Source organism: Columba livia, chromosome 5, assembly GCF_036013475.1.
Source record: "Columba livia isolate bColLiv1 breed racing homer chromosome 5, bColLiv1.pat.W.v2, whole genome shotgun sequence".
NCBI classification, from domain to species: Eukaryota; Metazoa; Chordata; class Aves; order Columbiformes; family Columbidae; genus Columba; species Columba livia.
The window spans coordinates 18,042,588-18,070,082 of NC_088606.1; the positions used below are offsets into that span (position 1 = coordinate 18,042,588).

At 41.1% G+C, this 27,495-nt stretch overlaps 1 protein-coding gene across 6 annotated transcripts in view; it reads left to right on the plus strand.

Moving 5' to 3' along the window:
• Positions 1-27,495, plus strand: part of CCDC88C (coiled-coil domain containing 88C) — a 99,573-nt gene that overhangs the window by 20,573 nt on the left and 51,505 nt on the right. For 5 of the 6 annotated variants that reach the window (XM_065063651.1, XM_065063653.1, XM_065063654.1 and 2 more), the window contains exon 4: positions 20,782-20,851. In XM_065063651.1, coding sequence (XP_064919723.1) covers positions 20,782-20,851 — 70 coding nt within the window. Of the gene's footprint in view, positions 1-8,531; positions 8,579-20,781; positions 20,852-27,495 lie in introns of those variants that run through there. The other variant, XM_021292426.2, reaches the window with a different exon arrangement.

The following is a 27,495-nucleotide window of genomic DNA, read 5'->3' on the forward strand; positions in this document are numbered from 1 at the left end:
GCTTTGATACCCTTGGATATTGTGAAACCAGAGCTGTCTGCCAGGTCATGGTTTGTTTTGGCTCTTCTTCTTGACAGCATATTGCAGCCTTTACCATGTCAAGGTACTTGCCACACTTTATCAGTACTTAGAGATTTTGAAGTGTTTATGGCAACCGTTTGAATCGCTGCGGAAGGACTCATCCTGACTTATATTTCGCAGTCTTTAGCTTAGAAAGACACCTAGTTTGGGAGGCTCTGAATGCTCTGCCCAACTGGTTAGGAAGAGAGGTGCACTCAGATGAGACAGCTGAGTTGATGTGATGGAGTAAAAAGCAGTTGTTTTTACAACAGTCTGAACTGAACTGCTCTACTCTTCCAGCATGCAGACTTTGCAGTTGGGCCTGTACTGTCACACATTTATAAGGGATAAGTAAGTTGAAATTACTTTTCAGTTTGCTTATAGACAAGTAGAAGTACATTTGTAACTAGTGACTTAACCTCTTGAGACTCTAAAGGGAAGATATTAAGTATTATATAAATTAAAACAAATAAAAAACCAGCACACAACCAAAACCCAAAAACAACTACAAAGGCAAAAACCCCAGCACCAACAATAAACCACAAAAACTAACAAATAAAAAATTACCCAAACCAGACCACCTTTATCTTACTGATACTCATGCAAGTCTCTCCCATCAGGCTGCGTTAATCTTAATTCCTCAAGGTCTTTTGTAAATCAGAAAACTGAATGTGAAGGGTAATTTTTTTAATTGGTGAACACTACAGAGTGCTTAAAACATGAGCAAGTTCCTGATTTGTTGTGCTTTCTGTAATGGGTAGCATGTAATACCCAACTTAAAACTTCAGTATACACTGGAGTCTCGATGCTTCCATCGAACATATTTAATATGCAAAGGAGGTGACGAATGAATGCATTTAGCACATTTAAATAAGATTTTTATATGGCAGTTCTTAATGTACCTCTGTAACGTCACAGAACCAGAGGCTATAGCTTACCGGTTGTGTGTGTTGATAGATTTGTGGGGGTGAATCTGAGATACTAAAGCAGCTCTCTGACCGGCGTGCCAAAGAAGGTTATCAGATTAGCCCTAGATTTATCATTACAGTGTGTGGGGTTGGATTGGGGGTTTTTTGTGTCTATGGGGGTTGTTTGTTTGTTTAAGTATGTAGTGTTGAACTTCTCTGTTTAATAAAACCCAAAACAAACTAACAAAAAAAAAACCCAAACTTCCTGTATCAAAAGTTTGCATCAAAGACTACTTTTTTTTTACTGTATATTTAATTGTGTGTCTGCTTTTGTTTGGTTTGTTTTGTTTTTTTTTCCTTAAGTAAGAGTAAATACACTGTGTGGGTATATGCTGTGACCTTACAGTTGCTTTTCTGTTTATCTTCTCTGTGTTCTGGTGCCAATGATGGGGCGTGGTTAACTACCACAGTATTCTTTTGCTGGGGTGGACACAACCATTGCTTTTTCTTTGCTGGGATGATAAGGAATGGTTCCTGCCTAATAAGATTCCAAAAAATTGCAAAAGGGACAAGCGTACAAGTCTGGAGATACCTGGAGCTCCTTTCTCACCGTGGAGATCTGTTGTGCTGTCGAGTTAGTCTGAGGGTTATAGTGAAGCGTACTTGAGTGTAAAGGAAGAGGGCTGAAACTGCAGTGTAATACTGGTAAATATTTCATACCGCTCTGTTCAGGTGTAAGATGTTTCTAAGGTGTTTAATGCAACACTTTTTAAATATTTCAAACATCAGTTTGATTCCGCAGTAACAAAAAAATATATATGAATATACAGGGTGTTTCAAGAAGATGGACCCAATGTGTATATATAATGTTTTCAAATTTGGTCCGTCTTTTTGAAACACCCTGTATAATACAGATTTTTGTTAAAACTCTTTTTCATTCACTGTGATAGTTTTAACTGTTGTGTTATTCAACTTTCAACTAGGATGATGATTTTATTTGTTATTTTTAAAAATACTTCTTCCCTCATCCTACTTTCCCAGCCACCAGATGAAATGTTTAGCTTGGCCTGAAATGTGTTGTTTGGGGCACTTGCAAGAAAAGAGCTAGTTTTACAAAACAAGAAAAAAGTGATGTCAAAGCACTTCTCTGTGTCTTAAATGAAATAGGTTGAGAATATGAAATAAATGGAACAGTTGTCAGAGGAAAAGACTGTGAATTCCTGAACCCCAGAACACCTGCACTCTAGACAGTAACAGATTTACTTGGGAGAAGATTAAAATCTGAGATATGGTCTCTTTTGTTGGGTTCATGGCAGGTATTGGACTAACAACTTCGAAATTTCTGCTTTATTGCTGGGTAGATTTGTTGATATTGACGGTGACTTTGACTCACCTAAGGCGTGAATGCTTGTGAACTGAAACATACACTTCCCAAATTTCCAAAACTTACAGCACAAGCCTTCTGTGGGGTGGGTGCTGGGTTCTAGGGATGGGCTCTCTCCATCTGTCCCATGTGCTGCCACTGTGGTGAGCACAAAGCCTTTCCAGGTCAGTTCAGGCTGCGTAGAGCAAATGACATAAGGCCACATGGAGTCCATGACAGAAGCAGCAGCTTCATCATCAGAGACAGTAAAGTGGGTTTGAAGTTGTTTGGCTGTGACTGCTCACAGCTGTGCTTCCCCCAGCCACACAGCTTTGGGAGGAGCGTTAGCTGTCTGTTCTGGAGTCTTGCTGTTTTGCAATACAAAAGGAAGCTCCCATTGCACAGACTTTCCTCTTGTGCTTAATGGCTTGAATTTCTTCAGTTAATAGGGCCATCCAAACTCACAGAAGCACTTCCCCCCCCCCAGATATGGTGGTTGGGAACTGCAGTCCTGGTCAGCTGCTTCAACAAGGCAACTCCTCCCCACATAAACTCTGGGGTTTATTTTACTAGTGTATCTTAATATGTACCTTTGTTATCTAGCTGGCTAGCATAAGGCATGTCATTTAATTATTCTGTATATGCAAAGAAGGGTTCAAATGCCATGCTGGAGTTATAGTACAGTGCTTTTTGCTGGGTGCTCTGGAAAGTCTGCTAGGAAGGTGATCTCAGCTCCTTCTGCCGGTCTTAAATTGGGAAAGGATGTGAAAGATTTCTTTTGTATTCTGTGATTGGAATCTCAAGGCCTCAGGGAAGTTGCATGTTCATAAAAAGGCAGAATTTGGTGCTTAATGTTAACTGAGATCCACTCACTGCACTTACGATTGTGAGGATGGGGAGAGAGGGAAGTTTTTGTGTCAGTTTAAGCACTTGCAGTTTGTTTAATCATCGTCTGCCCCATGTGATACAAACCATTTTGAGTTCCGTATCTTTGGGATGTTCGCTTGCTGTGCCAAAGAGAAATTTTGAATGGAGTGAACCGGCTTCCTGGCACTTGGGAAGCCATCTAAATTTGTACTTAACAGAACCACCAGGCAGACTAATATAATGCAATATTAAATATGCAGCAGCCTAAAGTAACTTCTGCTTGCAGGGACAAACCTTTTTTGTGTTCAGTTTCATAATCTAAATTATTAAACAGAGAAAAATAACATTTTTAAAAATTATTGTCCTTCTAAGGAGCCAACAAGGAGAGGAGGGTAGAGTTTAACTACCGCCTCTCACCTTTTTTAATAAGTCATTCATTTTCCTTTGATATTCAGAGCAAGTCTGTTCCAGTTTCCAAGACGTATGCTGTATGCCCTCAAGGGGGAAAGCAGTTAAGAATTACAAGGAGTATTATGCTTAATAGAAATAAGCAACCTGCTGAAGTAATAACCTGCTATGTGCTCCTAAGTCTCTGTGTATGAATTAGGGCTTTAAAGTGGTGACTGATATATGAGGAGTATGTCATCTTTGGGATTAACGAGACAGCTGCACTTGAGAGAGGAGGAACACGTTTATTTTCATGTTCTGTAACACTGACCTTCATGCAAGAAGACTCAGACTTGAGTAACTGCTTAAACTGTTGCTGCAATCATTGAGATAGTAAGGCTTGTGCTGAGACAGAGCAGGGAACAGGTTTAGCTGAACATACCTTACTATGCTGTAGCAGTAGTAATGCAAAGTCTCACTTCCTGACTGTATTAACTGCCTGAGATTTTCTGAGACTTCTTCTATTGCAGAAACAGTCAATTTAAGCCAGTCTTTTCTTCTGAATATCTTAGACAACTGTTTTGTATAATAACTTCTCTAGCTTTCTCTCTATGTAACCCTGGTGAAATGGTTACAATGATTTAATACCCTGTGGTATAGGAGCACCTCCTGCTATGGAGTAAGGTCTCATTCTTGGCTACTGGATTTCATGTAGACTGGTTTGAGAAGAGCTTGGGAATGCAGAAATTCACTTTGAAGAACTGCCGTGGATCTGTTTCATGCCTGTCTGGACCCAGGAATTCAAACACTGTCTTCTGTATTAACCACTGGACTGCCCTCTTCCTCAGTAATTGTATACATGTGAAGAACAGCATATTTGATGAGGAAGATGCATCAAAAACACACATCAAAGTATATGTTTTAACATTTAATTACAAATTTACCTAGTGAAAACAGTTGGTGTTAATTAAAGAATCTCTGAGTATTAAGAGTTCAGAATTTAAAGTTTGTTTGGCAGCTAAATATTTTTAAAAAAAGAAAGAGGCAAGCCATGAGAGGTCCAAAGAGAAAGTAAAAAGCTTACACATCTAGGTCTATATAACAGACATTTTTTAATCCATAATGAGGAGCACTATGTTAGAAAGCAGTGGAAACCACTTTGTATTGTGTGCATTTATGAAGAGATACTCATTAAAAATGCATCTTTAGTCACCACCTGTTATTTGTTTAATATGATGGGTGCTTTACTGCTGTGTTGTATTATTTTTGTCATCCTTTTCCAAAGTGCATTATTCATCACTTTGGACCATATGGGCAGAAATACATTCTGAACATCTGATTTCTGTACTGGCCAGTCCCTGAGGAAAGACTCTAATGTCCATGTTTATGACCAACCAGTGGAGCCCTTCATGTCATCTTTTCATGAAGATTTCATACCTTCTGCATACCAAAGATGCAATTAGGAGATTCACAGCTGTGATGCTACAAGGAGACAACAAGGGGGCTGCACTTGATTAGGCAGCAAAAGGCCTCCTTGCTCAAAACAATAAATAAAAGCAACTGTTTTGAGAGCAGGGGAGAGCTTTCTGCAGAGCCTGTGTCCCACACAAACCCTGCTTTTTCCCATGGTTTGCACCTGACAGTAGGGACATGCTGGGATGCATGGGGAGTGAGATGTGTGCTCACCTGGCCTCTGCCTAAAACCCTGGCTCTTGTTTTTCCTTTGCTGCCTATGACACCCAAGGGTCTCCCCTCTCAGAATTTCACAGAAACTTGTAAAGGTATGACTCCTCTGCCTCCCTGTCATAAAAATCAGGATGAAAAATGCCCGTTGAGTTGTCTTCATTCCTATCCTTTGACTGCTCCAAGTCTTCTCTAGCATAACTGGGAATAAGAAGCACAATTAAATGTGCCACCACACTGCGTTTCAGCACTCTGGCTTTTTTGACAGCGTATCTACTCTGCTTTGGAGATGTGATGTTTGCTTTGTCCTGTCTCCCATTTCTCTTTCATGATAGGAGCATATCTAGTAACACTTGTGTGAGTTGTACACACTGAGTGGAGTGTGTGTGTGTATATATATGTAATATATGCAATATATTTTGTCTTTACTGAGGGGCAAGGGAATGAATAGATGGCAGAGTGTCCTTTTCTTTCAGTGTGATGTGAAATATTTTATTCAACATGACCAATAGGCAGGTTTCATTCTAATTCTTCTGCCCTGTGCATCTGTCAAAAACCTGCCATACAACCTGGTGTAATCAGCAGTCTGCTCACAGGAGGCCCTGAGTTTGAAACAGCAGGAGTTTTGCAGCTTGGAGCTGAATGGTGTTGGCAGAGCTGTTTGAAGAAGTTTGCTTAGTTCCTGCCCGCATTATGCTGAGCTCATTTCAAAGGGACTGTTGCTGCTACCTCGTGAGAATGACTTTCAGTCAAAATTCACAAGGAATCATGTATCTGCTAATCTGAAACACAGCAAATACTCTCTTTATTTTCCATTTTGGTTGTGCCTTTTTCAGTATTGTTGCTTAGAAAGTGATGTCAGTGACTGCATATTAGCTTGGGGAAATTTCTGTGTTTTACTACCGTGTGTTAATGTTCAGTAGTAAATTACGGATACCTAGCAGATCTTCCACATATTTACACGCTCAGTAGAAATTGCTTAGCTTGGAGATTCAAACTTAAATGCCTGATTTTAGCACCCTATATTTACCACGTGTCTTGGTGTTGTGGAGATACAAACATTGGCTTGTGCTGAGATTTAAAAGGATGGTGAATTTGGGTAATGCCAATGAGGTGCCAGAGTATCTAGACTTACATTCAGGTACTGTGTTATAAGTGCTGGGTTTTCTCTGATTATTTTCTCCAGATATTGGGCATCTGTTTCTCTCTTTAAAATGAATGAGAGCTGCATGTTTTCCGAGCAGTGGGAAGTAAAACCATTAGTTCAGGTGCCCAGCTTAAAATGTGAGTTATTACTGTAGGTTTGGAGAGCACAGATTATTTTACTGCGGCATTTCTTTTGGTGAGTGACTGCGCTGATTCCCATAGAGCTCCAGTTTCTGATCAGCCGTTCATCACTCAACCAGTTCGTGATGCTCTCAGCAAAAAACAGGTTTGTCAAAGTAACTCAATGCCTGCACCAAAGTATGTTTAAACAATGATGCAGAGACATTTTAATAAGTTATGTGTAAAGCTGTGTGTAAACCAGAACAAAGGAGTCCTTATTCCAGCACTTAACATTGTCGACATTTTGGAGTTTGCAGTGGACCCAGCATTGCTCCTTTCTGCGTTGTACTGCTGGATCTCTTTGCCAAGGTTTTGTGCTTTAGTCTCTGCTGATCACGTGTTGCTTGTACTGCCTTTATGTGACTGTAATGCCCCTTAAAATTTTTATCTGGGGCTGCTTCTAGGAGTCAGACTTCTAGACCACTGAGGGATTTCATCATCCTTTGAACGCTGCTAGGCTCGGATCTGCTGCTCAGCGGTTGCAAAAGCAGTATAAACTTTTATGTGACTTGTATGTTTTAAAGTTCTAATAATCTTTATGGAGCAATGCAGCACGAATGTGCTAGACCGGAGGAGGTGGCGTTGCTTTCTGCAGCCTGAGGCTTGAACAGCTCTTGCTTGGAGCAATCTTTTGGGGGATTTACCGTCTGCTCCTCTGCCCTGAGCTAGCTGAGAAGCCGGCCCTCACGGCTGCGCTGCTGTTGTTTTGTGATCTGGTTAATAGGGAGTGCAAGTCACTCAATACATCGTATTAAATTTCCCTTAGTTTTGTTGCTTAAATAGTAAACCTGAGCTCTGCTGATGTAGGTAAGGGATAGGATCCACGTGTGAGGCAGCTTGGAAATTGCCTGGAAACATATATGCCTGCCACCTTCATGTGCCATTAAAGGACACCGAAGATTAAGAAGTATAATTGAAAAATGACACTAGTCATACAAAAGACATTTGGTAGTGTGTGTAGTTCTGCTTTTTCTGCTTGTAGCCAGAATGGCCCCTTGCGTTTGAGGGCTCTTGCTGGTTATGAAAATTTTGTGACCATTTTTAAGCTTTTATTCAGTAAATATAAGGTCTCAAAAGTTGCTTTTTCTTTCAGTTATAGGTGAGGCTTTTGTATGATCATGTGATAGATGAGATTCACTTTCAGGAAAACACTAAACATCGCAGCTTAAGAGGAAATTGTTTTTTGTTGACACGGAAAATCCAGTGGTCAGAAGCCTTAAAACTGGCATAGCAGGAGTATTAGAAGTTAATCTCTCCTGAATGTTAATAATAACACAGTGACACAGTTTACCTCTGTTTTGGTGACAGATGGCATAAAGAAAGGATCTTCTAGGATGCAACTGCATCCTTCACATTTTCTCTTGTGACATCACTGGTATTCCCAGGATGTTGTATACATTAAGCATGCCTTGACTACCAACAAGTACTGACGAAGGAAAGTATAAAATGGGGAGAGATCAATTGTTTAACCAGGTTTTCTACAACAGAAGCTCGCCAGTGTTGCTTAACCCTGCCTAAGCTGTCTGCAGGGGCTGCGGTGGAAGCGAACTCCTAAATTGAGGTCTGTGGTATGAGGCTGGTTGGGGGAGCAAGAAGGGTAAAGCTCTGCTGAGTTAATTACTGTTAACAGTTATGAGTTATCTGCAAGATTTACAGTAGATTACACAGATTGTATTAAGCAGGGTTAACCAGTCATTTCAGATGACTTAAAGGAGCACTGTTGAGGACTGGCAAGACTGAAAATTCTCTGAAGATAGTGTTTGCATGTGCAAGTATGCACGTGTGTGGATGCATAGCCTGGATTACTATTGATAAGTAAATTTTGCATGGCAGCTGCCACATGGGCTATTTCCTGTTGTGTGTATAGGTGAAATTGTGGCAGTTGTCACAAGTGACTATTTTATTTTATTGTATTCTATTTTATTTTTCCACTGTAGCTCTTTTCTTGAGTATGAAATATTTCCCCTGCTGTGCAGTTGCAACGGTAAGGAGATCTCTGTTATCCTGTAATATTAACTGCTCCTTGGAATTGGGACTCATTGTGGCTTGGTGGGTTTTCACTGTTAATTTTTAATGGTTTTATCTTGCATATGTGTGAAGTAGAATGTGGAAGGTGGCTGGGTTTTGTAAGTGTGTAGGGGATGGATCTGTCATAAGGGAGGATTTCATGATTGCAGATTTAAAATCTTAATGTACCACAGAACCTTGTATTGTGGTTTTCACACTTGTTCAAAATGTTTGAGTTCTTGCTTTCTCTCTTTTTTTTTTTTTTTTTTTAAAGGAAGTATTAGAGCAACTAATTTTTTGCGTAATTTCTCAGACTCAAAATAATTTGAATAACTGAATTTTCCTGACCCCGAAGGACTAACTTTAAAGTTTATCAAGTCATTGCACTCTTTCACTTTTGCACACTTTTCAGTGTTTGCATTTAAGAGCTTGTTGCTCTGTGGTGTGGGTTTAAACTTGTAATGCTCTCACTGCTGAACCATGGGACTTTGAACATGGGACAGTGTTATGTATAGAAATCTAATGGTGTTTCCAGAAGAATTTTGCTTATCTCAGGTTTACACTCCTCAGTGGCAACAACTTGGGAAGACCAGAGAGGCTGTTCCTGGCAGCCTGACCTGGCCATTGCCTGTGTGCTACGCTGAGGTGCAAATTGTTAGCAGTAAACACCATGAATAGCCAAGTGTGACTGCAAAGGACTGTGTCTCCTCCCTGTAGGTAACTGTTCCTTCCTCCAAGGGGGACACAGTAACTCCGCAGATAGAAAGGTTGTTTGCTATTGAAAACAAATTAGCATAGAAAATCCGGAAAGGGAATTATAGGAGACCCAGAGGCTATTTTGAGGACATGGCCCCCATTTCCTCTTATTGCCCTCTCCCATTTTGTTCACTATTAGTTTTTACTGCTACTAGTTTCTGCAGTATCTTTTTTTTTTTAATTTATTTTTTTTTCTCCTATTTTAACTGCAGCACAGTGCTCATGGTAAAACTGGTGACTGACACAGTAAATGCTGGGAATGCTTTCTTTCACAAGAGTGCTTGTGTTACTTTGGGAAAGCCACGTGAAATTTACTGCAGGGGGACTGGACTAGATGATCTTTCGAGGTCCCTTCCAATCCCTAACATTCTGTGATTCTGTGATTCTCCACCTGTACAGTGCAAGCAGCATTGACAGCCTTCAAAATCCCTTGCGTGTTACTTGGATAGAGCAATCTGCTGGCTATAGAGAGAAACACCACTGTACATTTACGTATGGAAAAAACATCTGGTCTGACTTGAAGCTTCTCCTTTTACCCACCTTAAGAAAAAATATCACAGACTTGCTATGTTGGGAAATCTGTCTAGAGACCATCTGTTGAACTTGCTGATATTGGGTAAATTAGTTGATACTGATAATACAGTGATACATTGAGGTAATGATGTTGTATATAAATTCTGCTTCAGAATAGCTGGAAAGCTCATAACATTAACCTTCAAGAATAGCCCTTAAAGTTTTCTTGGAGTATTTGACAGCGTGAACTGTGAGGACTCTCAACATTACTGGTATTTGAGATTTTAGTGCCCCTGGCAACTGGTTGGTAACAGGAATTTGCCTGCAAGAGGGAGCTCGCAGTGATGAGGTCAGGTTGTTGCAGGAGGTAAAGGAGAAAGCAGCTAAGATAGTCAGATGAGATGCATGTATGAGCTCTTTTGTTTTAACCTACAGACATTACCAGTAAATACTTTCTTTCCCTGTACTTCCCAAGCACCTCATTTGTCCCGTAGTATCTTACTGTCTTGCAGGGTGGGATAGCTTGTCCCTGTGGCCTCTGTCTTCCCTTCAGACCAGCTGAAAGCTTCCCTCTTCTCTGAATCCAACATGGATTTTTGTGTGGTTGTCTACACATGCCACAAGGACCTCTCTCTTGCTGGTGCTGCTGTCCTCTGTTGGAGTTAGATAATAAAGTGATGGCATAGTGACTATTTGCATACTTTCTGAAACATTTTGTTGTTGTTGTTCAAAATGCCATAAGCTTTCTAAGCACAGGAAGGTTTAAGTTTGTTGGAAACTCATGATCAAAAAGTCTTTAAACAAGCTTTTGGAAAGGAATCAATTTATTCTAATTTAAACTTAATGGATTTTTTTTCCCCCCTTCATGTTTATGTACCTGTTAGGAGGACAGGGGGACAGATGGACAGTAGGATGAGTGCTAATAGACCAGTTGGTCAGTTCTCTCTCTGGTGTTCCTCAAGCCCTGTTGCAACCCTTTTCTTCACCAGGAGGAAAAGTTGTTTTGAGATGGCTGTTTTTCCGAAGTTACAGACTGAAAGATTTTTGTGCATTTCAAAGTGAGCAGTGTCAACCAATAACTTAGATGTTAAGATGATGATGGTGTAACACTGGAACTGGTTGTCCCGAGAGGTGGTAGATGCCCCATCCCTGGAAATGTTCAAGGCGAGGTTGGATGGGGCTCTGAGCAACCTGGTGTAGTTGAAGATGTCCCTGCTCATGGCAGGGGGTTGGACTAGATAATCTTTGAAGGTCCCTTCCAACCCAAACTATTCTATGATTCTGTGTTTTATCCCGTAAAAGCCCTGTTGATCATGACTGCCTGAACGTTGTCTGTGTATTTACTCTTCCTCGGTTTCTAGGTGGTTTCTTTCTCCAGTACTATCTATTCAAGTTTCTCAAAATGGTTTGCCAGTGTAACGTGAACTAAATCTTGTTTATTCAGGGAGTGTTATCCTGAAAAGACTGAGCACGTCTATGCTTGTTTCTAAGCATTTAACTACCTTATATTTGAGCAACTCTGCGGGTGTTTGGATGTAGTGAAGGTGAGGCATGGCACCTTCTGCTAACAAGGAGAAATACTGTTCTCTGTGAGTTGACCCCATACAATCAAAAGGGCTATTGAGACAGTAGGGTTGTTTCTCAGTATTAACAAGAGTGGCAGGGTAAAGCACCTACTTTCTTTTGGGGACTGAGAGGTAGATTTAAATTACTTGAGAATTCCTGCTTTGAACAGGATGCAAGAGTATCGGATTAGTAACAGCCAACCTGGGTGTTTGCTTTCTTTCTATTACCTTTAGTCAGTGAAAATTCAGTCATACGTTCACGTTAATCTTGATCACATCTGCTAGGCCTCCTGTTTGCTACTAAATTATTGTTTGTAACAAGAAATCCGTTAGAAATCCTGAAAGTATCCCATTCTTTTGTGTCACCTCCTTCCTTTATTAATTCTTTTTCTAGTTTCACAGATTTTCTTATTTAAACCTTGATGTCTTTGACTTTTCAGTATTTGTACTAGAGAACCTCAAAGTGGTTCATGTCACACAGGCCTCTGTGCTCTTCTGTCATTAACAGTTTGTTTTACAGAGTTTTCCCCAAGATGCATCATTCTCTTTCAAGCAACATTTATAGTAATAAAATACTTGATGGTATTGGTGAAAGTGCCAAATGTGTGTACATTTATACTATTTAGCTTCTGCTCATTATTCATCTTTAGGAAAGCAATATTGCTACGATGTGTAGTTGGTATTCCTACATTGTCCTGTCTCTAACTCCTTCATGTTCCTGTACTTTTGGCTGCTGCCTTTTGAGGCATTGCATTATGACTGTCACTCCAGCAGTCGGCTGCTTCTTTGGGTTTCTTGAAGCTTTTTCAGAGCCTGGGACTCATATTGCACTGTTAAAGTTGCCATGTGGATCTCTAGCTCTGAACCCCAAAAGAAACTCCACAACTCACCATGTGATTGCCTTGGGTTAATTATTTTTGCACTTCTTGACAGCATATAAATTGTATTAACAAATTCAGTGTGTTTTATGTGAAATAGTATGTACCCAGTTAGGTGTTTACTGTGTCTGTTCTGTATAAACATACAAAACCCAACTTTTAGAAATACTTATATTACTAGAAATTGTAGAAAAGACATTTCATACATAAAGGTCCTAGGAGTGCTTTTATTGGGTTGGTGTTCATTTCTTGATGCCAAGCTGTATTTTAATATTGTAAATTTTTTCACTCCAGTGAACAAGGGCAGCGGATCAGAGTTTGTACCTAGGAGCCCAGCATAGCTGATGTACTTTGGTATAGGCTTTGGTGTTAAAAGCTGAAATATACTTGATCAGTTTTAGAGTTTGACGTGAAAAATTTTGGCTTTATTATCCCAGCAAAGTATGCTTGAACTGTATATGGGAAAACTGACTCTTAAAATGAGTGTGCTTGGTGAGGGGTTTCAGAGAATTCAGAAGTGTTTCAAGTCTGTTCTGGTGGCCTGTGGCGTTTCTTTTTACTGTGTGTTAGGCTAAATTGTTACGGTCCTTAGAGACCACCATAGATTAGCTGGAAGTGTGTTGAACAGATGGATTGCATTTTAGCTGGTTATATTTGTAATGTCAAGTGACAGGCCTTTAGCACAGCACACTATTTATTCCCTGTTACTGCATGAACCACCCCAGGACAAATCTAAGGTGAAATAAAATAGAAGTCAAGAGTAATTTATCTGGATACTGTTATAAACATGTGAAGTACTTGCATGAGATTTGAAGAGAGAAGTTGAGGATAAATCAATAGGCTTTTTCTTTTCAGCGAAGTAGGTAAATTAGTCAAAGGTGCTGCTGGCAATAAAAGCAGGAGAACACAGTGCTCTGCAATTGGATTTTCTCCTCTCTGGGTCAAATCAATATTGCCACCAGGCACAACCACAGAGCCGTATGTTGTATTAACATATGTGGTTCATCTTGCAGTGAAACTAGGGTAGGAAATCTGCTGCTACATAGCCATTGAGCATTTCATATTTTAGAAGTAAATGTACAGGTTTGTATTTAGTTTGATTTAAAAAATTAATTCCTCTGCAAGTGATGTGAGGGTGGTCGCTTTTCCATTACTTACTCCACTGGGCTAGCATTAAAACTAATTGTGTCTTAAAATATTTTTTACATACTTATAAGTACCCTTATTTAAATATACATAGACTTTCTGTTATGTGATATAAACAATGTGCACTGTAGACAATTGGGATTGATCTTAAAGCAAATGTTCTTATCAGGACTTGCCTCACTCATCTTGCTCTCTGATGTCCAGAGTGATTTAGTTCTGTGCCAGCCTGGAGCAGTTGATTTAACCAGTTCATAAAGCAGTGAGAGTGGACACAATGGATCACATTATAACCACAGAATCTTATTTTCATTTCCTTCGTCCATTGCTTGTTACTATTTTTTTTCCATCAGCCTACTGATGCCTCACCATGTGTATGACAAGCTCTTTGTTTCAGGGGTGTCTCACTAGATATTTGTACAGCTTGCAGCGGATGAGGTTTTGCTTCTGGCTGGGACCTCTGCACTGTTGTAATACAAATAACAAAACCCGAGCCATAACAATGAATTGGGTGGATGACTATGTCTGGGTCCTTTCTAGGGTTTTTTATATGATACTCTATTATATGACATCCAAATTGCATATGTATGGCTTGGGTTTTTTAACCTGATCTTATATGATATACTTCTACATTGAGTGTGTTTCTGTCATTTGGTTGGTTATCTGCACCCCACACAGGCTGAGCACGGCTAAGACTGGGTATGATTCCTTCACATGCTCTCCCACTGAGATTCCAGTCTACGATTGTCAGAACTGATTATTTTCAGCAGATGAGCCAACAGTTATTTTAGTGACTTTTGGGTTTCCACTTGAAGGGTTTTTAGAAGCATGCTTTGTAGTGTGCTGGTTTTCAGAAAGAAAAAATCCCTTTAAAGACAGCTAATCCTCTAGTCCGTCACGTAACGAATACAATCGTTGCAGAGATGAGCAAAGTTCTTAATCATATTTTGTCATATATATAATGTGTTGACAGGGAAACAGTGAGTACTGAGTCACATGCATAGTGTCATCAGGTGTGCTCGCATGGTAAGATGAACATGGAAAACATCTCAAAAGATGTGTTTGCGTTTCACTTCCTTGACATTCCCTTGCAACAACTTGTTTCATCTTGTCTAATCTTTTGTGGGACCCTGTTACACGGTTTACAGAATCTTGCTATAAATTATTTCTCTGACACCATTAACTCCTCAGATAATTATAGCGAAATAAAAAACAGCCTTAAAAGTACTTTATATATACATAGGAAGATGTTTTTCTTTTAAAACATAGCCTCCTTGTTGTAGACTGCAGAATAACTTGTTTTCATTATTATACTAAAACAAAACTGGAAACCTAGAAAAATCATATTTAAAAAACAACCCTTCTGTCTCAATTTGCTGTTTAAAGTGTGTTTTCATGTTAAAACTTGTTCATTGGCCCAAGTGTTCACTCTTCCTTAGAGTTCTGATTCTAGAAAAGCTTCAGTTCGGTTGGCCCTTCGACTTGCAGTGCTCCTTGCCTGGGAAACGCAGCCCCCAGCCTGTTTTTTGTGGTGGCATCCAAAGGCACCTTAAAACATGTAGGATCAAAGCTTCCACCCCATTCTGCTGCTGGAGGCTCTGGGCTGGTGCAGATGGCCCCTGCTGAGACCTTATCTGAGCATGGGGTGTTTCCTTCACCAAATGTTTCCCACTCCAGGGATGTTTGTGAGATCAGATCCATACTGAGGTTACTGGAGAGAGATGTTGGCTGTGCTGCACAGAGAGGACTCTGCTGAACTTCCCTGCTGCATTGACCTGAGTTGCAGCTGAAATGTAAGCCAGATTCCCTGGCTAGGCAGTGTTTGCTCTTGCTGGTATAAATAAACCTGGTGATGGTTTTTCCTCCTGGGCATTTTAAGTAGGAAAGCACCATTTGGCTTCCAGTCAGCTGGACAATTAGCATATTATAGCCAAGCAATATACTTAAATGGAATTGCTTGGCTTGAGCATTGAATTACAATGGCCAGTAGACTACCGCTCTTCTTACATAATTAATTTAGTACTCGCTTCTTGTTTAGGATTCAGGCAGAGGTTAATTTAATTCTGCATGAGAAGTTAGTTGTTACTCTACCTTAATGCTGTGCTGTACTGCAGTGCAGGGGTAAGTTTTTTTGTGTAGAGCTTGTATTTTCCTGGTCTCTCAGCCATGGCACAGACAGTGTTACCTACTCCTTTCCTAGAAATGCATTCTTTGCAAGAGCCGTAGGCACCCTTACATTGGTACTTAAAAATGCAGCTGAGAATAATACTTTAAGACCATTTTATTCCATGCTGTTGCACATGTATTTTTAAGAAGCAAATGTATATTGAAGTGTAGTATGGGCCAAGGAGACTTTGTTCCTACAAAATTAGAAGGGGCCCACTTATCCTGCTACAAGTAAATAAAACTTTACTATGTGACCATGTTGACTTGAGAGTGAGAGCTGCCTCTGCATCTTTTGTGATGATCTGAGGCAGAGAACAAACATCCGGTGAGTTTCATGTTGAAAGGATAAAAAGAGTAGGTAAAATGTGCCTCAGCACTCCAGAACCAAATTAGAAACTTTTAGATGGAAGGAATGAATATGTTTGTTCATGCTTTTAGTAAGCCTAAGTGCTTAACTTGGTGCTCAGAATTTTATCCTGGATCTCATACATTTTGATTTTTTTTCCTAAAGCCCTTGACTGCTGGAATTGATGTGGGGAAATTTGATTTTTTTTTAAATTTTTTTTTTAAGTTGCTTTCTTAGCAGAGTGATTGCAAAGAGCTTGCAAATGTGAAGCAAGTGTGCAACAAAGGCTGCTAATGAGAACACAGCATTTATTTATTTATGTTTAACCTCATGATTTCTAGGTAACTTAATAATGGTTTTGAATCCTTGGGGACTAGTCCTGGAGTGCCTAGCTGCTTTCAGCAAAACTTACCTCTGGCTTAGGCAGAATCGTTCTTGTTGCTCGGATCTGCTGGTTGTCTCGGCCTCTTCGCGCCCTGCACCTCTGTGGGCAAGCACGGCAGGGGGAGTGAGATCGAGGACTGAACACCTGGTTTGACCTTCGCTTAGAAAACGCTTCCTCAGTACAGGGTCACAGAACTTTGCACACAGGAAGCTTTGTGGGCTTTATCCAATGAGTTTGCAGCACTGGCCAAGTAATCTTACTTGCAGTAAGACTTGGCTGTTGATGTTTATTTTTTGAGATAGTAGTGGTGACCTGCTAACTAGAAACATCCATTCTTGTAACCATTGCTGCTATCAAAAGAGCTGAGGTTTTAGACAAATCTCTGCAAGCTTAAAATATCCTCATTTTTGGCAGAGGAGAATTTCAGGCACCTGCAGATGCTGCACTCAGGCCTGATGGGGATTTGTTTTTAACTGGTGCTTAAATAACACTCCTGATATCAACATTATTTTATTTTTTATGGAGAATTCATTAGCAACATTTAAAACAAAAATGTGCCAACAATAGTCTGAAGGGAGGCAATTCCTGACTTGCAGTAGCTGGCCTGCAAATTGGTTAATGGTCTAGGTGTAAAGCTGGCAGCTCAAACCCCAATTGTTGTAATAATCAAGGAAATTGTTACCATATGTTGTTGCTGTAACCTTTACTATTTTAACCCAGCTTTAGTTGTGCTGTAAAAATGATTAAAAGGTTTCTCACAGGAAGAGTTAGATTTTTTGCTTGTACAGGTGCTCTCCAGAGTACTGTGGGTTTTTGTGGGTTATTTAAAGTGTTGGCAACCCTGCTCTGCTATCCAGCTGCTCTTGCCTGGCGTGCTGCCCTGGCCACGCCGGTCACCTGAGGCAGAAGGACACATAGAGGCCATCTCAGCCTTGGCTGCACTGTCCTTCAGCTGTGTTTGATTTCAGACATCCTTTTATATATTACAATGCAATAACTTGCTGCCCTTCTGGAGACATGTTGCATTTTGTCTAATGCTTGTTTTGTTGGCTGGGCTTCGACAGTGTGTCCATGTGAACCCAGTGTCCCATGTAGCTGTGCCCTGGGAGATGGTTGGGTCTGTGGAGCCCTTTGGCCCTCAGTGCTGGTTCCTAGGTTCTGACAGCACAGACTCCCTGCCTGAAGCCCACATTGGACTGCCTGAGGTCTTTGGGTGGAATGGTGAGGGGAGCAGAGAGACCAGACACTACTCAGCACTGGTGAGGCCCCACCTTGAATGCTGTGTTCAATTTTGGGCTGCTCATCATAAGGAGAACATTGAAATACTAGAGAGAGTGCAGAGAGTGACGAAGCTGGTGAGGGATCTGTAGCACAAGTCTTTTGAGGAGTGGCTGAGGAAACTGGGGCTGTTCAACCTGGAGAAAAGGAGTCTGGGGAGAGACATTGCTATCTACAACTACCTGGAAGGAGGTTGTAGCATGGAGGGTGTAGCAAGTGATAGGACAAGGGGAAATGGCCTCAAGTTGTGCCAGGGGAGGTTTAGATTGGATATTAGGAAAAAATTCTTCACAGAAAGGGTTGTCAGGCATTGGAACAGGCTGCCCGGGGAAGTGGTGGAGTCACCATCCCTGGAGCTGTTTGAAAGGCGTTTAGAAAAGATTCTTAGGGACATGGTTTAGTGCCAGGTTTAGGTTAGGTTATGGTTGGACTCGATGATCCTGAGGGTCTCTTCCAACGGAAATGATTCTATGATTTTGCTTGACAACCTGTGCTATTGCTGCTTCAGATAAGGAAAACAAGAAAATATTGATAAGTGAATACAAATGGAAGAATTCCTGGTTTGCTGTTAGGGGAGGGGACTTGGGTTGTATTTCCAGATGTGGGATTTTAAGCAATGAACCTGAGCCAGAGTCACATTCTCACAGTCAGGCACTGGGTGTCAGCTGAGTCTTACTAACTTTCTATGGTTTTAGCCCAGACAAAATCTGAGCTAAATTCATCAGTGTCAGTGTAAGGGCTTTCAGTTAACACATTTTATCTCACACTTGTAGCTGTGTGAGTGGATGGTTCATTGGTACAGCTGTTAACAGAGGGTAGTTTGTTAAACTGAAGTAACTTTGTTTCTGTGACTCACTTTCCTTATCTTAAAAGAGGAGGGCAACGACATTGACCTTCCTTTATAAAGAGTTGAGATCTGCTGGCAAGCTACACTGTGTGAGGGCTAGATATTATCATCAGCACTAATCTGAAGGTGAAGGTGTTTAGAACAATAGCTGTCTGTTTAAATAATTTATTTTAAAAATAAACAGGTCAGAGTATCACCTCCTGCAACAATTTGAATCTTTCACTCTGAATTAAGAAATCACTCTTCACAGACTCAGCACTGTCTCTACTTGTATTCAGTGACTGTCAGGTTCTTGCCAGAAAATACTAAGTTCAAACAGCTGCGAGGGTGTTCAGTGGTGGTTATGTTGGATGGTATACTCGAACAATTTTTCAGAAGGAGGTCATGGGAATGTTAACAGCATAAGTTTAGCTGTAATGTCTTTTGTGTCTGCCAGTTAAATAGCTAGCGATCTGATGATTACACAAAGACAACGCAAATTCCTTATGCATTCCTGCCTCAGTGGCGCTCCACATGCTGGATGACTGAAAACAAAATTCTTTGTCTTTTTTTGCCATGGAAATTGCTGGTTAAAGCTCAATACTTTGGCATATGCAAATTCTGTTTTTTTTGTTTAAAGCCTCAGTGCCACTCTGTGTTGTCATAGCAGATATTGTAGTCCAACCACTTGCTGTTAAGGCCAATAGAGTTTACACCTGTTTTGGTAACAGGTGCAAACAGACTTTTAAAAAAATGTCTTAAATGCACAAACTATAAAGCTCATTTGGCTAATGACTCAGTGAATGCTTGGTTCACATTAGCCAAACTTCATGTTGCATAAAGGCCTGTAGAGCCGCCTTAACAACATAAAAAACCCCATCAACTGTGACACTGAGAGATTTCTACTTTATTCAAAAGAGAGAATGCTGAGGAGTATGTTATGGGTATGGATGAGAGAAAAAAGTGAAATGTGTTATGCTGAAAATATTTTTAAAATACCCACTCTAGTTACTTATCAAATGCTGCAGGCTCACTGAAATATTTCCGCTTTCAATCAGGCTTAATTTTTCTCCTATGGTGATTTTGAAAGCGGAGAAATAACAATGGGGTAGCTTGGAGGGGAAGTGTTTGGGTGAATGGGTGATTGTTTCAGGAAATGTTTCTGTGCTGGGACAGGACTTTTTCCCCTGGCTTGGAATGCTCTGTGGGTATCAGTGCCGGTGGCCTTAGAGGTAGGCTGGGAAATGGAGACAACCCGGGGCGGGGGGGGGGGAAAAAGGCACCTGCCAAACATTTGGTGGGGTTGTATGCATGAACCTTTGTTTCCTGAATACCAGCATAGTGCTTTAATCACACGACCATTTTCTACCTATGCTTTTTATGTGAAATAAATACTTGCCTGCAAAATGGGTTTTTTTCTCGGATTATCAAAAGCGAGTGCTGGTAACTGCAGGTTGAAGCTAACAACTGTATTCCTGTGCTCCGTGTGTTACTGGCGTGCACGGCTGAACATATTACCATTCAGAGTCCCCTTTCCAATGTATTTATCTGTCCGCCTTTGAGTGTTTTGCCTGCCCCAGGGCTTGTAGCCTTTCCTGTCCCTTAAGCCCATGCTGTCATTTCAGTGTAGCTTCAGGCAGCTGACATTTAAATACCGAAGCTGACCAGGCAATGGTCAAGCAACCTCCTTTCCCTTATGTCCCCCAAAATAAAATGATCTTTAAATGAGGCTCATGATATACTTAAATCTGTTTTACTCCCCATTAAAAACAATGCAAACAAATCCAGAACTTTAACTCCTCTTTGTCTGAGCAGTGCAAAATGTCTGTTCAGTAGCTTTCCCCCCACAGCCACTTTCTCAGCCCATCATTAAAATCTCAGACCCACAAAACAATTTGACCAATTATTTGAATTACTCAAACTTCAGAGAATGGCTTAGGTACCTTTGATGAACCCACTGCGTTTGTACGCCCTGGAACATGACAGCAGCTGTTTGAACATCAAATGAATACAGGTCATGCCTGGGGTAAAGGCATGACTGATGGGTGTGCCTGGCATGGCCACGCATTTATCCCGATTAGTGCCATGGGACCCTTTAAGTTCTATATTAGCCGTTGTTAAAAGAGGCAATTAGTGTTTGTTAACTGTGCAACCTGATGCCATCTTCAAATAGTGATTTCTCTCTCAAATGGGGCTTCCTTTTGTGACCTCTGACCTACCAGTACCTTAAAAGCTTTGTAATCAATGGACCTCTGTATTCTTTGTGTTGTGATTGATTGGAATTCCTTCACACTGAACTTTGCCTGTTGTTGTCTTTTGTTTAGGAGGTCCTCCAGCAGCTGATTGTAATGAATTTACCAAATGTTTTGATGATTGGCAAAGATCCTCTTTCTGGTGAGTAGTTTGTTGGGTTCTTCCCCTCCACTCCCACCCCTCTGAAACGCAAAATAAAATTTATAATTTTAAAAATTTTCTTAAATAACAAACATGCTGTTAAACAGACTATTCATACTTGTAGCCAAACTACAAATATTTGAGTACCTCTGAGTCTCACAGTTTAATGTATCTAGTTTGTAATACTTATATTTGCATACCATTACATACAAATATAATATCTGATATGCATGTTTGCACATCATACACATGCATGTGTGATAGTAAATTCTTGCCAAAGCCAGAACAGCAAGTGTTTGCTTGAAAGTCGTGTCTCTTCACTCCTTGATGCAAGTGACTCAGGAAACACTCTGCCATAGGAGAATTGTTTCTCCTCCCAATTTTCTGTCCTGGGTGCCTGTACAATATTCAGTTCATTTGTGGCAATATATACACACCAGAAGAGTCTTGCAGAGTTGCCCTAAAGTGTGAAGGAACTGTTGCAAGTGAAGTTTTGGGAAAAAAATATGTGAGGACGGAGAGAAAAATACATATATGACAAGTTGGAAAAAGTGAGGAAGAGAACGGACAAAGAAAAAACATCTGTCTGGCCATGTTGTCTAGGCAAGGACATCTGTCACATGAGGTATTACATCAAAAGTGACCTAGAAGCCAGTGAGCTTCTGTCCAGAGTCCAGTGTCTTTGAGACAAAATGAAGCTGTTCAGCATAAAACCAAAGTTGACTTCTTCTTAAAACAACATTTCTGAAAAGAGAAGTTTTGTTCCTGTGGTTTTCATTTTTTTTTTTAAGGCCATGCTATCTCTGCCTTAGTCCCACTTCAGTGCCAAGGACAACATATTTATTTTTATTAAAGAAGGAAAAGTGGATGAATCCTTTCAGCAGTGATGGGGAATGACATGGTAATGTGCATCTCCAGAACAAATGACAGAAAGCTTGGTAGAAGCTTTTATTTTGCTGCTCTTAGTAGCAGTAGTGTATGTACAAGAAAGGGTTTATATCAGAAAAGAATATTAACTTAGAGATGTTGGATCACTGAAACTCATAGTCTTGGCACTTTTGCATTAAAATCAAACTGAGGGTATGCCATCTCTTCTTCAGCAAGCAGATTAAAGTCTACAGTGCCAGTCCTAGTTCTCCCGTACAGGCTACTGTTAGGGGTAAAGGAGAGAATAGAAATACAGGAGCTGTTGCCTTTCTCAGTCATGGGGCAGTGGGCAGAGCCTGAGCTGCTGGTGTTGAGAATGCTAGTGAGTAAGTCAATAGAGATGTCTGGGCCAACCAGGCAAGTGTCTCTGCTGGCTAGGTGTCAATGGAAAAGGCTGGCTGGCTTCTTGTCATGGCCGTTTCTGAGTGACAGCTGGCAGGAGGCTCATAATGCAGTAACCATAGAGCTGGTTCCTGGGGAAGCTGCACACTTGAAAGCTGTTCTGTATTTAGCTATAATTTCCCATCACTGACCTGTTTTTTGTCAGCACCATAGATCTTTCTTTCTTTGAAGAAAGTACCTGTTGTGTCTCTTGTAAGAAATGTACTGATCAGCCATGTGTTTTCTGTGTTTCAGCTCCTTTAATTGCAACCAGAAATATTGCTTCTTTCTGACATCTTTTAAAATGGGGCGTTTTGTTTTTTTTTTTTTTTTTTTTTATGTGGTCTTTTAAAATTTATCTATTGCTGACTTGTCGTTGGCATTGTTCAGAACATGGGAAGAAATAATAAAGAATGGAAAAATGTAGTTTCTGGATGTCTAAAATTTGTGGGGTATGTGTGTATAAAAATGACATTCTTACTTAGCCATGTTGTATAATGGTTTTGAGAATCAGTCCCAGCTCAGACACTACAGAGAAAGGTGGTGAACGAAGAAAGACTTGAGGTATACTTGCTTCAAAGAATGTATTCAAGGAAGAGATTGTCTGAGGGACAGGATTTCAAGAGAAGCTCATCTTAATTTATCCTTAGGTAGACAGCCACTGATAAGATGTGCTGAAGAAATGGTTAGAGAAGTGGCGAACTAGAACTTCCTTCAGGAAGAGGAACCTGGCTGAGGGCTGGGTGAGACCACATCTGGAATATTGTGGCCAGTTCTGGGCCCCTCAGTTCCAGAAGGACAGGGAGCTGCTGGAGAGAGTCCAGCGCAGGGCAACAAAGATCATTAAGGGCATGGAGTGTCTCCCTTATGAGGAAAGGCTGAGGGAGCTGGGGCTCTTTAGCTTGGAAAAGAGGAGACTGAGGGGCGACCTCATTAATGTTCATAAATATATGAAGGGTGAGTGTCAGGAGGATGGAGCCAGGCTTTTCTTGGTGACAGCCAATGATAGGACAAGGAGCAATGGGTATAAACTGGGACACAGGAGGTACAATTTAAATGTGAGAAGAATTTCTTCACAGTGAGGATGACAGAACACTGGAACAGGCTGCCCAGGGGGGTTGTGAAGTCTCCTTCTCTGGAGACATTCAAAACCCGCCTGGATGCCTTCCTGTGTAGCCTCATCTAGGTGTTCCTGCTCCGGCCTGGGGATTGGACTGGATGATCTTTCGAGGTCCCTTCCAATCCTTTACATTCTGAGATTCAACCAGTACAAGAAGCTGGATGAAGGACTAGGCTGTGGTGAGCAACGTGGGTGAACGATGACCAGGTGACTGTCAGGTGGATGTCTCTGTTACTGCATGTCTTGCAGAGACGAGCGAGAGGAAGGCAGGGGCACATGGGAGGGGAAAAACAAGTGAAATGAGAGATTCTCTGTGTCAGTGAGAGAGCTAAAGGAAGGCTGTTTATTGAATAGAGATGTGAGGAGAAGGCAGTCATCAGCATGGGAAGACGAGCTTCTGGCATGAGTACAGAGAACCCCAGGGAAAGCTGACAGAGAAGCGAGGAGGCTGGGAACGACAGCAGTATGGGGAGCAGAGATACTGGAGATGGTTATTTGAAGGAAGTGTTTAAAAGTGACAGAAGTGGTAGAGGAGAAACCTCTTTGTCTGTGTCAGTGATCCAGGACAGATACTGAAAGGGAAGGAGGAGAGTCCTGGAGAAGACATCTGTAGAGACGGAGCTGGGCAATGCGGGGAGCAGCAGGAGCTGGAGACCAGTCTGCATGGCTGAGCTGGATCTGAGGGGCAGTGATAAAATCCCAGTTTTGCCTTCCCTGTCCTGTAGATAAGTTATCTGAATGAGGAAGAAAAATTGATCCGCCAATCACATTCCTGGAACACATGCAGTGTTTGAGCTGGGAAGCCTCCTGGTGATTGTATTGACTCTACGTGTCCAAGACCAGAGAGCTGTTAGATCAGTCAAAATGATTCACCGTATAACAATTTTAGTGATTTATTTCATGTAACAAGCCCATATGATGTTTTCCTATGCGTGTTTTTAGAGCTGTCTGTTCTACTATCTACAAATTTTACTTTTTCTTCTCCAACGCTTAGCCAAAAGTGGTGTTACATGTGTTAAATTATAAACTGAACAGCTCTAAAGCTGAGAATTTTTACGAAAACAGAGGCTTTGACTGTTTTCTAGAATGTAGGGAGCTGAAACTTGAAAGTTTAAAGGATTTAAAAGTTTTCTCAGGAGTCCAACTTGCAGAATGATGCAACTGACATTGCAGGATTTATTCTGTTGACTGCACTGTACAGTAGACAGCTACTACCATTCATTTTCCAGTCTGTTTTTGTCTTCCTCCGTTTTTTTTCTTGCAGAACAGCTTTTTCAATTCATTACTGCACCACAAATCCCCCTGTGCTCAATATGAGAATCACCAGCATATTTATCATCTATACACATCACTGTAATCACCTTTTATAATTACCTCTGGTTTTAGCTTGCCTTATAAATGACCACTCATGTGCCCACACAGGGAATGTCAGTATACAGTACTAGTCCTCTATTTAGAGAAGTTTAGTTTCTTAGTTTCTATATATACTTAACATAGCTAGTGAGTGTACTTGGGAACTGACAGCAATTAATCCTTTCAAATAATCATAGCTAATTTGGGGAGGTGAGATTTTAACTTTATTCAGACCAAGAATGGAAATGAGGATTTGTTTGCCTGATGTAGACTTATTTCTATCTCTTAAAAAAAACACTTTACTATTTAGATCCCCTTTTGAAATTACATGTTCAGTTTGTGAATGAGAGCCCAAAGTCCCTGCTAATAAGTGTCTATAGAAAATGTTTTTCATTAAAATAATAAAATGTCTACTCTCACTGGGGTATTTTTTCGTGTCTTGTTTCCTTCCTCATTTTGTTTCACGATCCTCCGGATAAAAGCTTCATAAAACATAAAGCTAATAGCAAAGTGCTGCCTCAATAGCGTAAATTTAGTATTGAAGCGTTTCTTGCTCAGGATGTTGCTACAGTTGGGGAAAATGGCACTTCGTGTTTCACCCTTCTTGGCACATCCACCGGCTGCCGCGTGTAGCACTCCAGGTGCTCCCTCCCCTCCGCTGGAGGAGCATCAAGGTAAAAATGTGCAGAAAGAAGCAGTGCAAGTACAAGATTTCATGTGCTTGGCATCCCTCGTTTCTGTTTTCTATATCTTTCCTACCCCCTCTCATTTTTTTTCATTGTCTGTATTCTGTCTGTACTGTGATCCTCCTTTTTTGTTGTTGTTGTTATGTCGCCTAATCCCTCTGCCTGCCCTCTCCCCGAGTCCTGCCATCTGTTTCCCACCCTCCATCCCCTGGGAGCTCAGAGGGGTCTCTGCGCTCTGGCACAGGGAGGCTCCCAGGATGCACAGGTGGTGTTCGGGCTTTCCCTCCCTTTATTTTCCAGAAAAGCTGCTGGCCTTCTCTCATGGTTGGGAGCAGATGGTCTTTCTGCAAACCCCCCCAGGTGGCTGCTTCCCTTGCAGGCACAAGCATGTGGCCTGAGAGCAGCTGCCCTGGAATTTTCAAAAACATGTAAAAGAAAAGAGGGGTGATTTTTCTTAATTGTCACCTTTCTGGTTAAGTGCTAGTTCAAATCCTGTCCCTTCATTTCAGCTTGTGGGGACCTGTCTGCCAGGAGATGCCCCAGACCTAAGCATTTGCACCCTAGTCGTAGGAGGACACTGTCTTGGTGAGGTCAGCTAATAAGCCTGAGTGGACCCAGCAGAGTTTCTTCCTAGCTGTCTAGGAAGGACTCTTGTATTCCAATGAGCCAGCAGGGGAAGCCTGCACATTCCTGCTTTTCAAAAACATCGCAGAGTCTTTGGTGTTCAGGAGGCATGATTGAATTGGGGATAAAGATCACTTGCTTTTGTTTAACATGCGTTACAGAATAAAGGAACTGTCCTGAGTGTAGAACCGGGCTGCTGTGCTGTGTAATAATCTTAGATGTGCTTCTGATTCAGGTAGTAACCTTGGGCACTCCACTTAAGTGTGTGCTATCTCAGCTCTTCTGTGGGTGAGATGAAAGAGGAGAGGGGTAATTAATCTCTTCCTGGCTCATTCCAAGGTTTAACTGAAAACTGTCTCTAAAGCACTTTAGATTGGCAGAGAGGTTTTTACATACTCATACCCTATTTCTTCTAAGTGCCTTATGTGAATAATGTTATTCTATGAGTGACCTTGCAGTGCTTTAATGCCAACAAGCTGTCTCCACCCCATAGGAGACAACTTCTGAATGAAAGCCCAAGGAATTGAGAGAAGTGTTAACTCTCCAAAACGGGCACTCATAGTTTTCTGAAACACTTGTGTGGCTGGTAGAGTAGATCTGCTAAGTAGACCTTTCAACCTTAAAAGTGCTTCTGGTGGGTGGTACAATCTTATTTTCATGATATGTGCATAGCATGTCTGCAAGTGTAAAATAATTTATTAAAAAGGAAATCTTGGAAAAATCCTGACAGCTAAGTTTTCTGTGAAAGTTGCCAGTGGGAAGAATGGACTGCCAAATGTTATCTTTAAATCAGTAGCAAATTTATAATCTCATCATTACCTCAAGTATTTTAATTTTGCACTCTATTCTATGAACTCTGGCCTGGCCTTCCCTGCTGAAAGGGATTGCTGTGTCTTCCTCAGCTTCTCTTCCTAAGTGGGGGTAAGGTCTTGCACTGGTAATTCCAGGCAAGATCAGCCCTTGGTGGGAGAACAGGGTTGACCTTGCGAAGTTACTCTGCAGTAATAGCTGAAGGTGTTTCACCTCACAAGTTCATGCAGCATCACTGATGCCCATCTGCTATCTATTGGAGAGAACAGCAAAGCATCCTGCCTTTGGTGCAGAGAGGTCGAGTGTGGCTTGAGTAGGTTAAGTAGCTCTCCAGTGTTTAGAATGGTATAGGTGCTCTCTCTGTTGGAAAATAACCATGAAGTTTTCTAATTTTAGTGATCTCAAGCCACTAGGTTCACCATCAGCTGTGATGCCATAGTGCACAGATTGGAATTTATGATCAACAGATGGAGATACCCAGAGCATACAAGAGTTAGAGCACTTGGCTGGTGTGATGGGAGCAAGTAGCCTGGTGGCTACACCTTCAGCCTCTCATGGAGATGATGTTCTGCCCTGACTAATTCTGGGAGAATGAGTGACAAATCACTTGCTTTCCAGAACTTAGCAACTTGTCCTCATGTCCCACAGACATGCTCTGCATTTAATGTCTGGCCTGTATCTTCTCTGAAGCTGATGCAGAATGAAACCCAATGCTGCAATTCTAATGAGAACTAAAGTTTCGT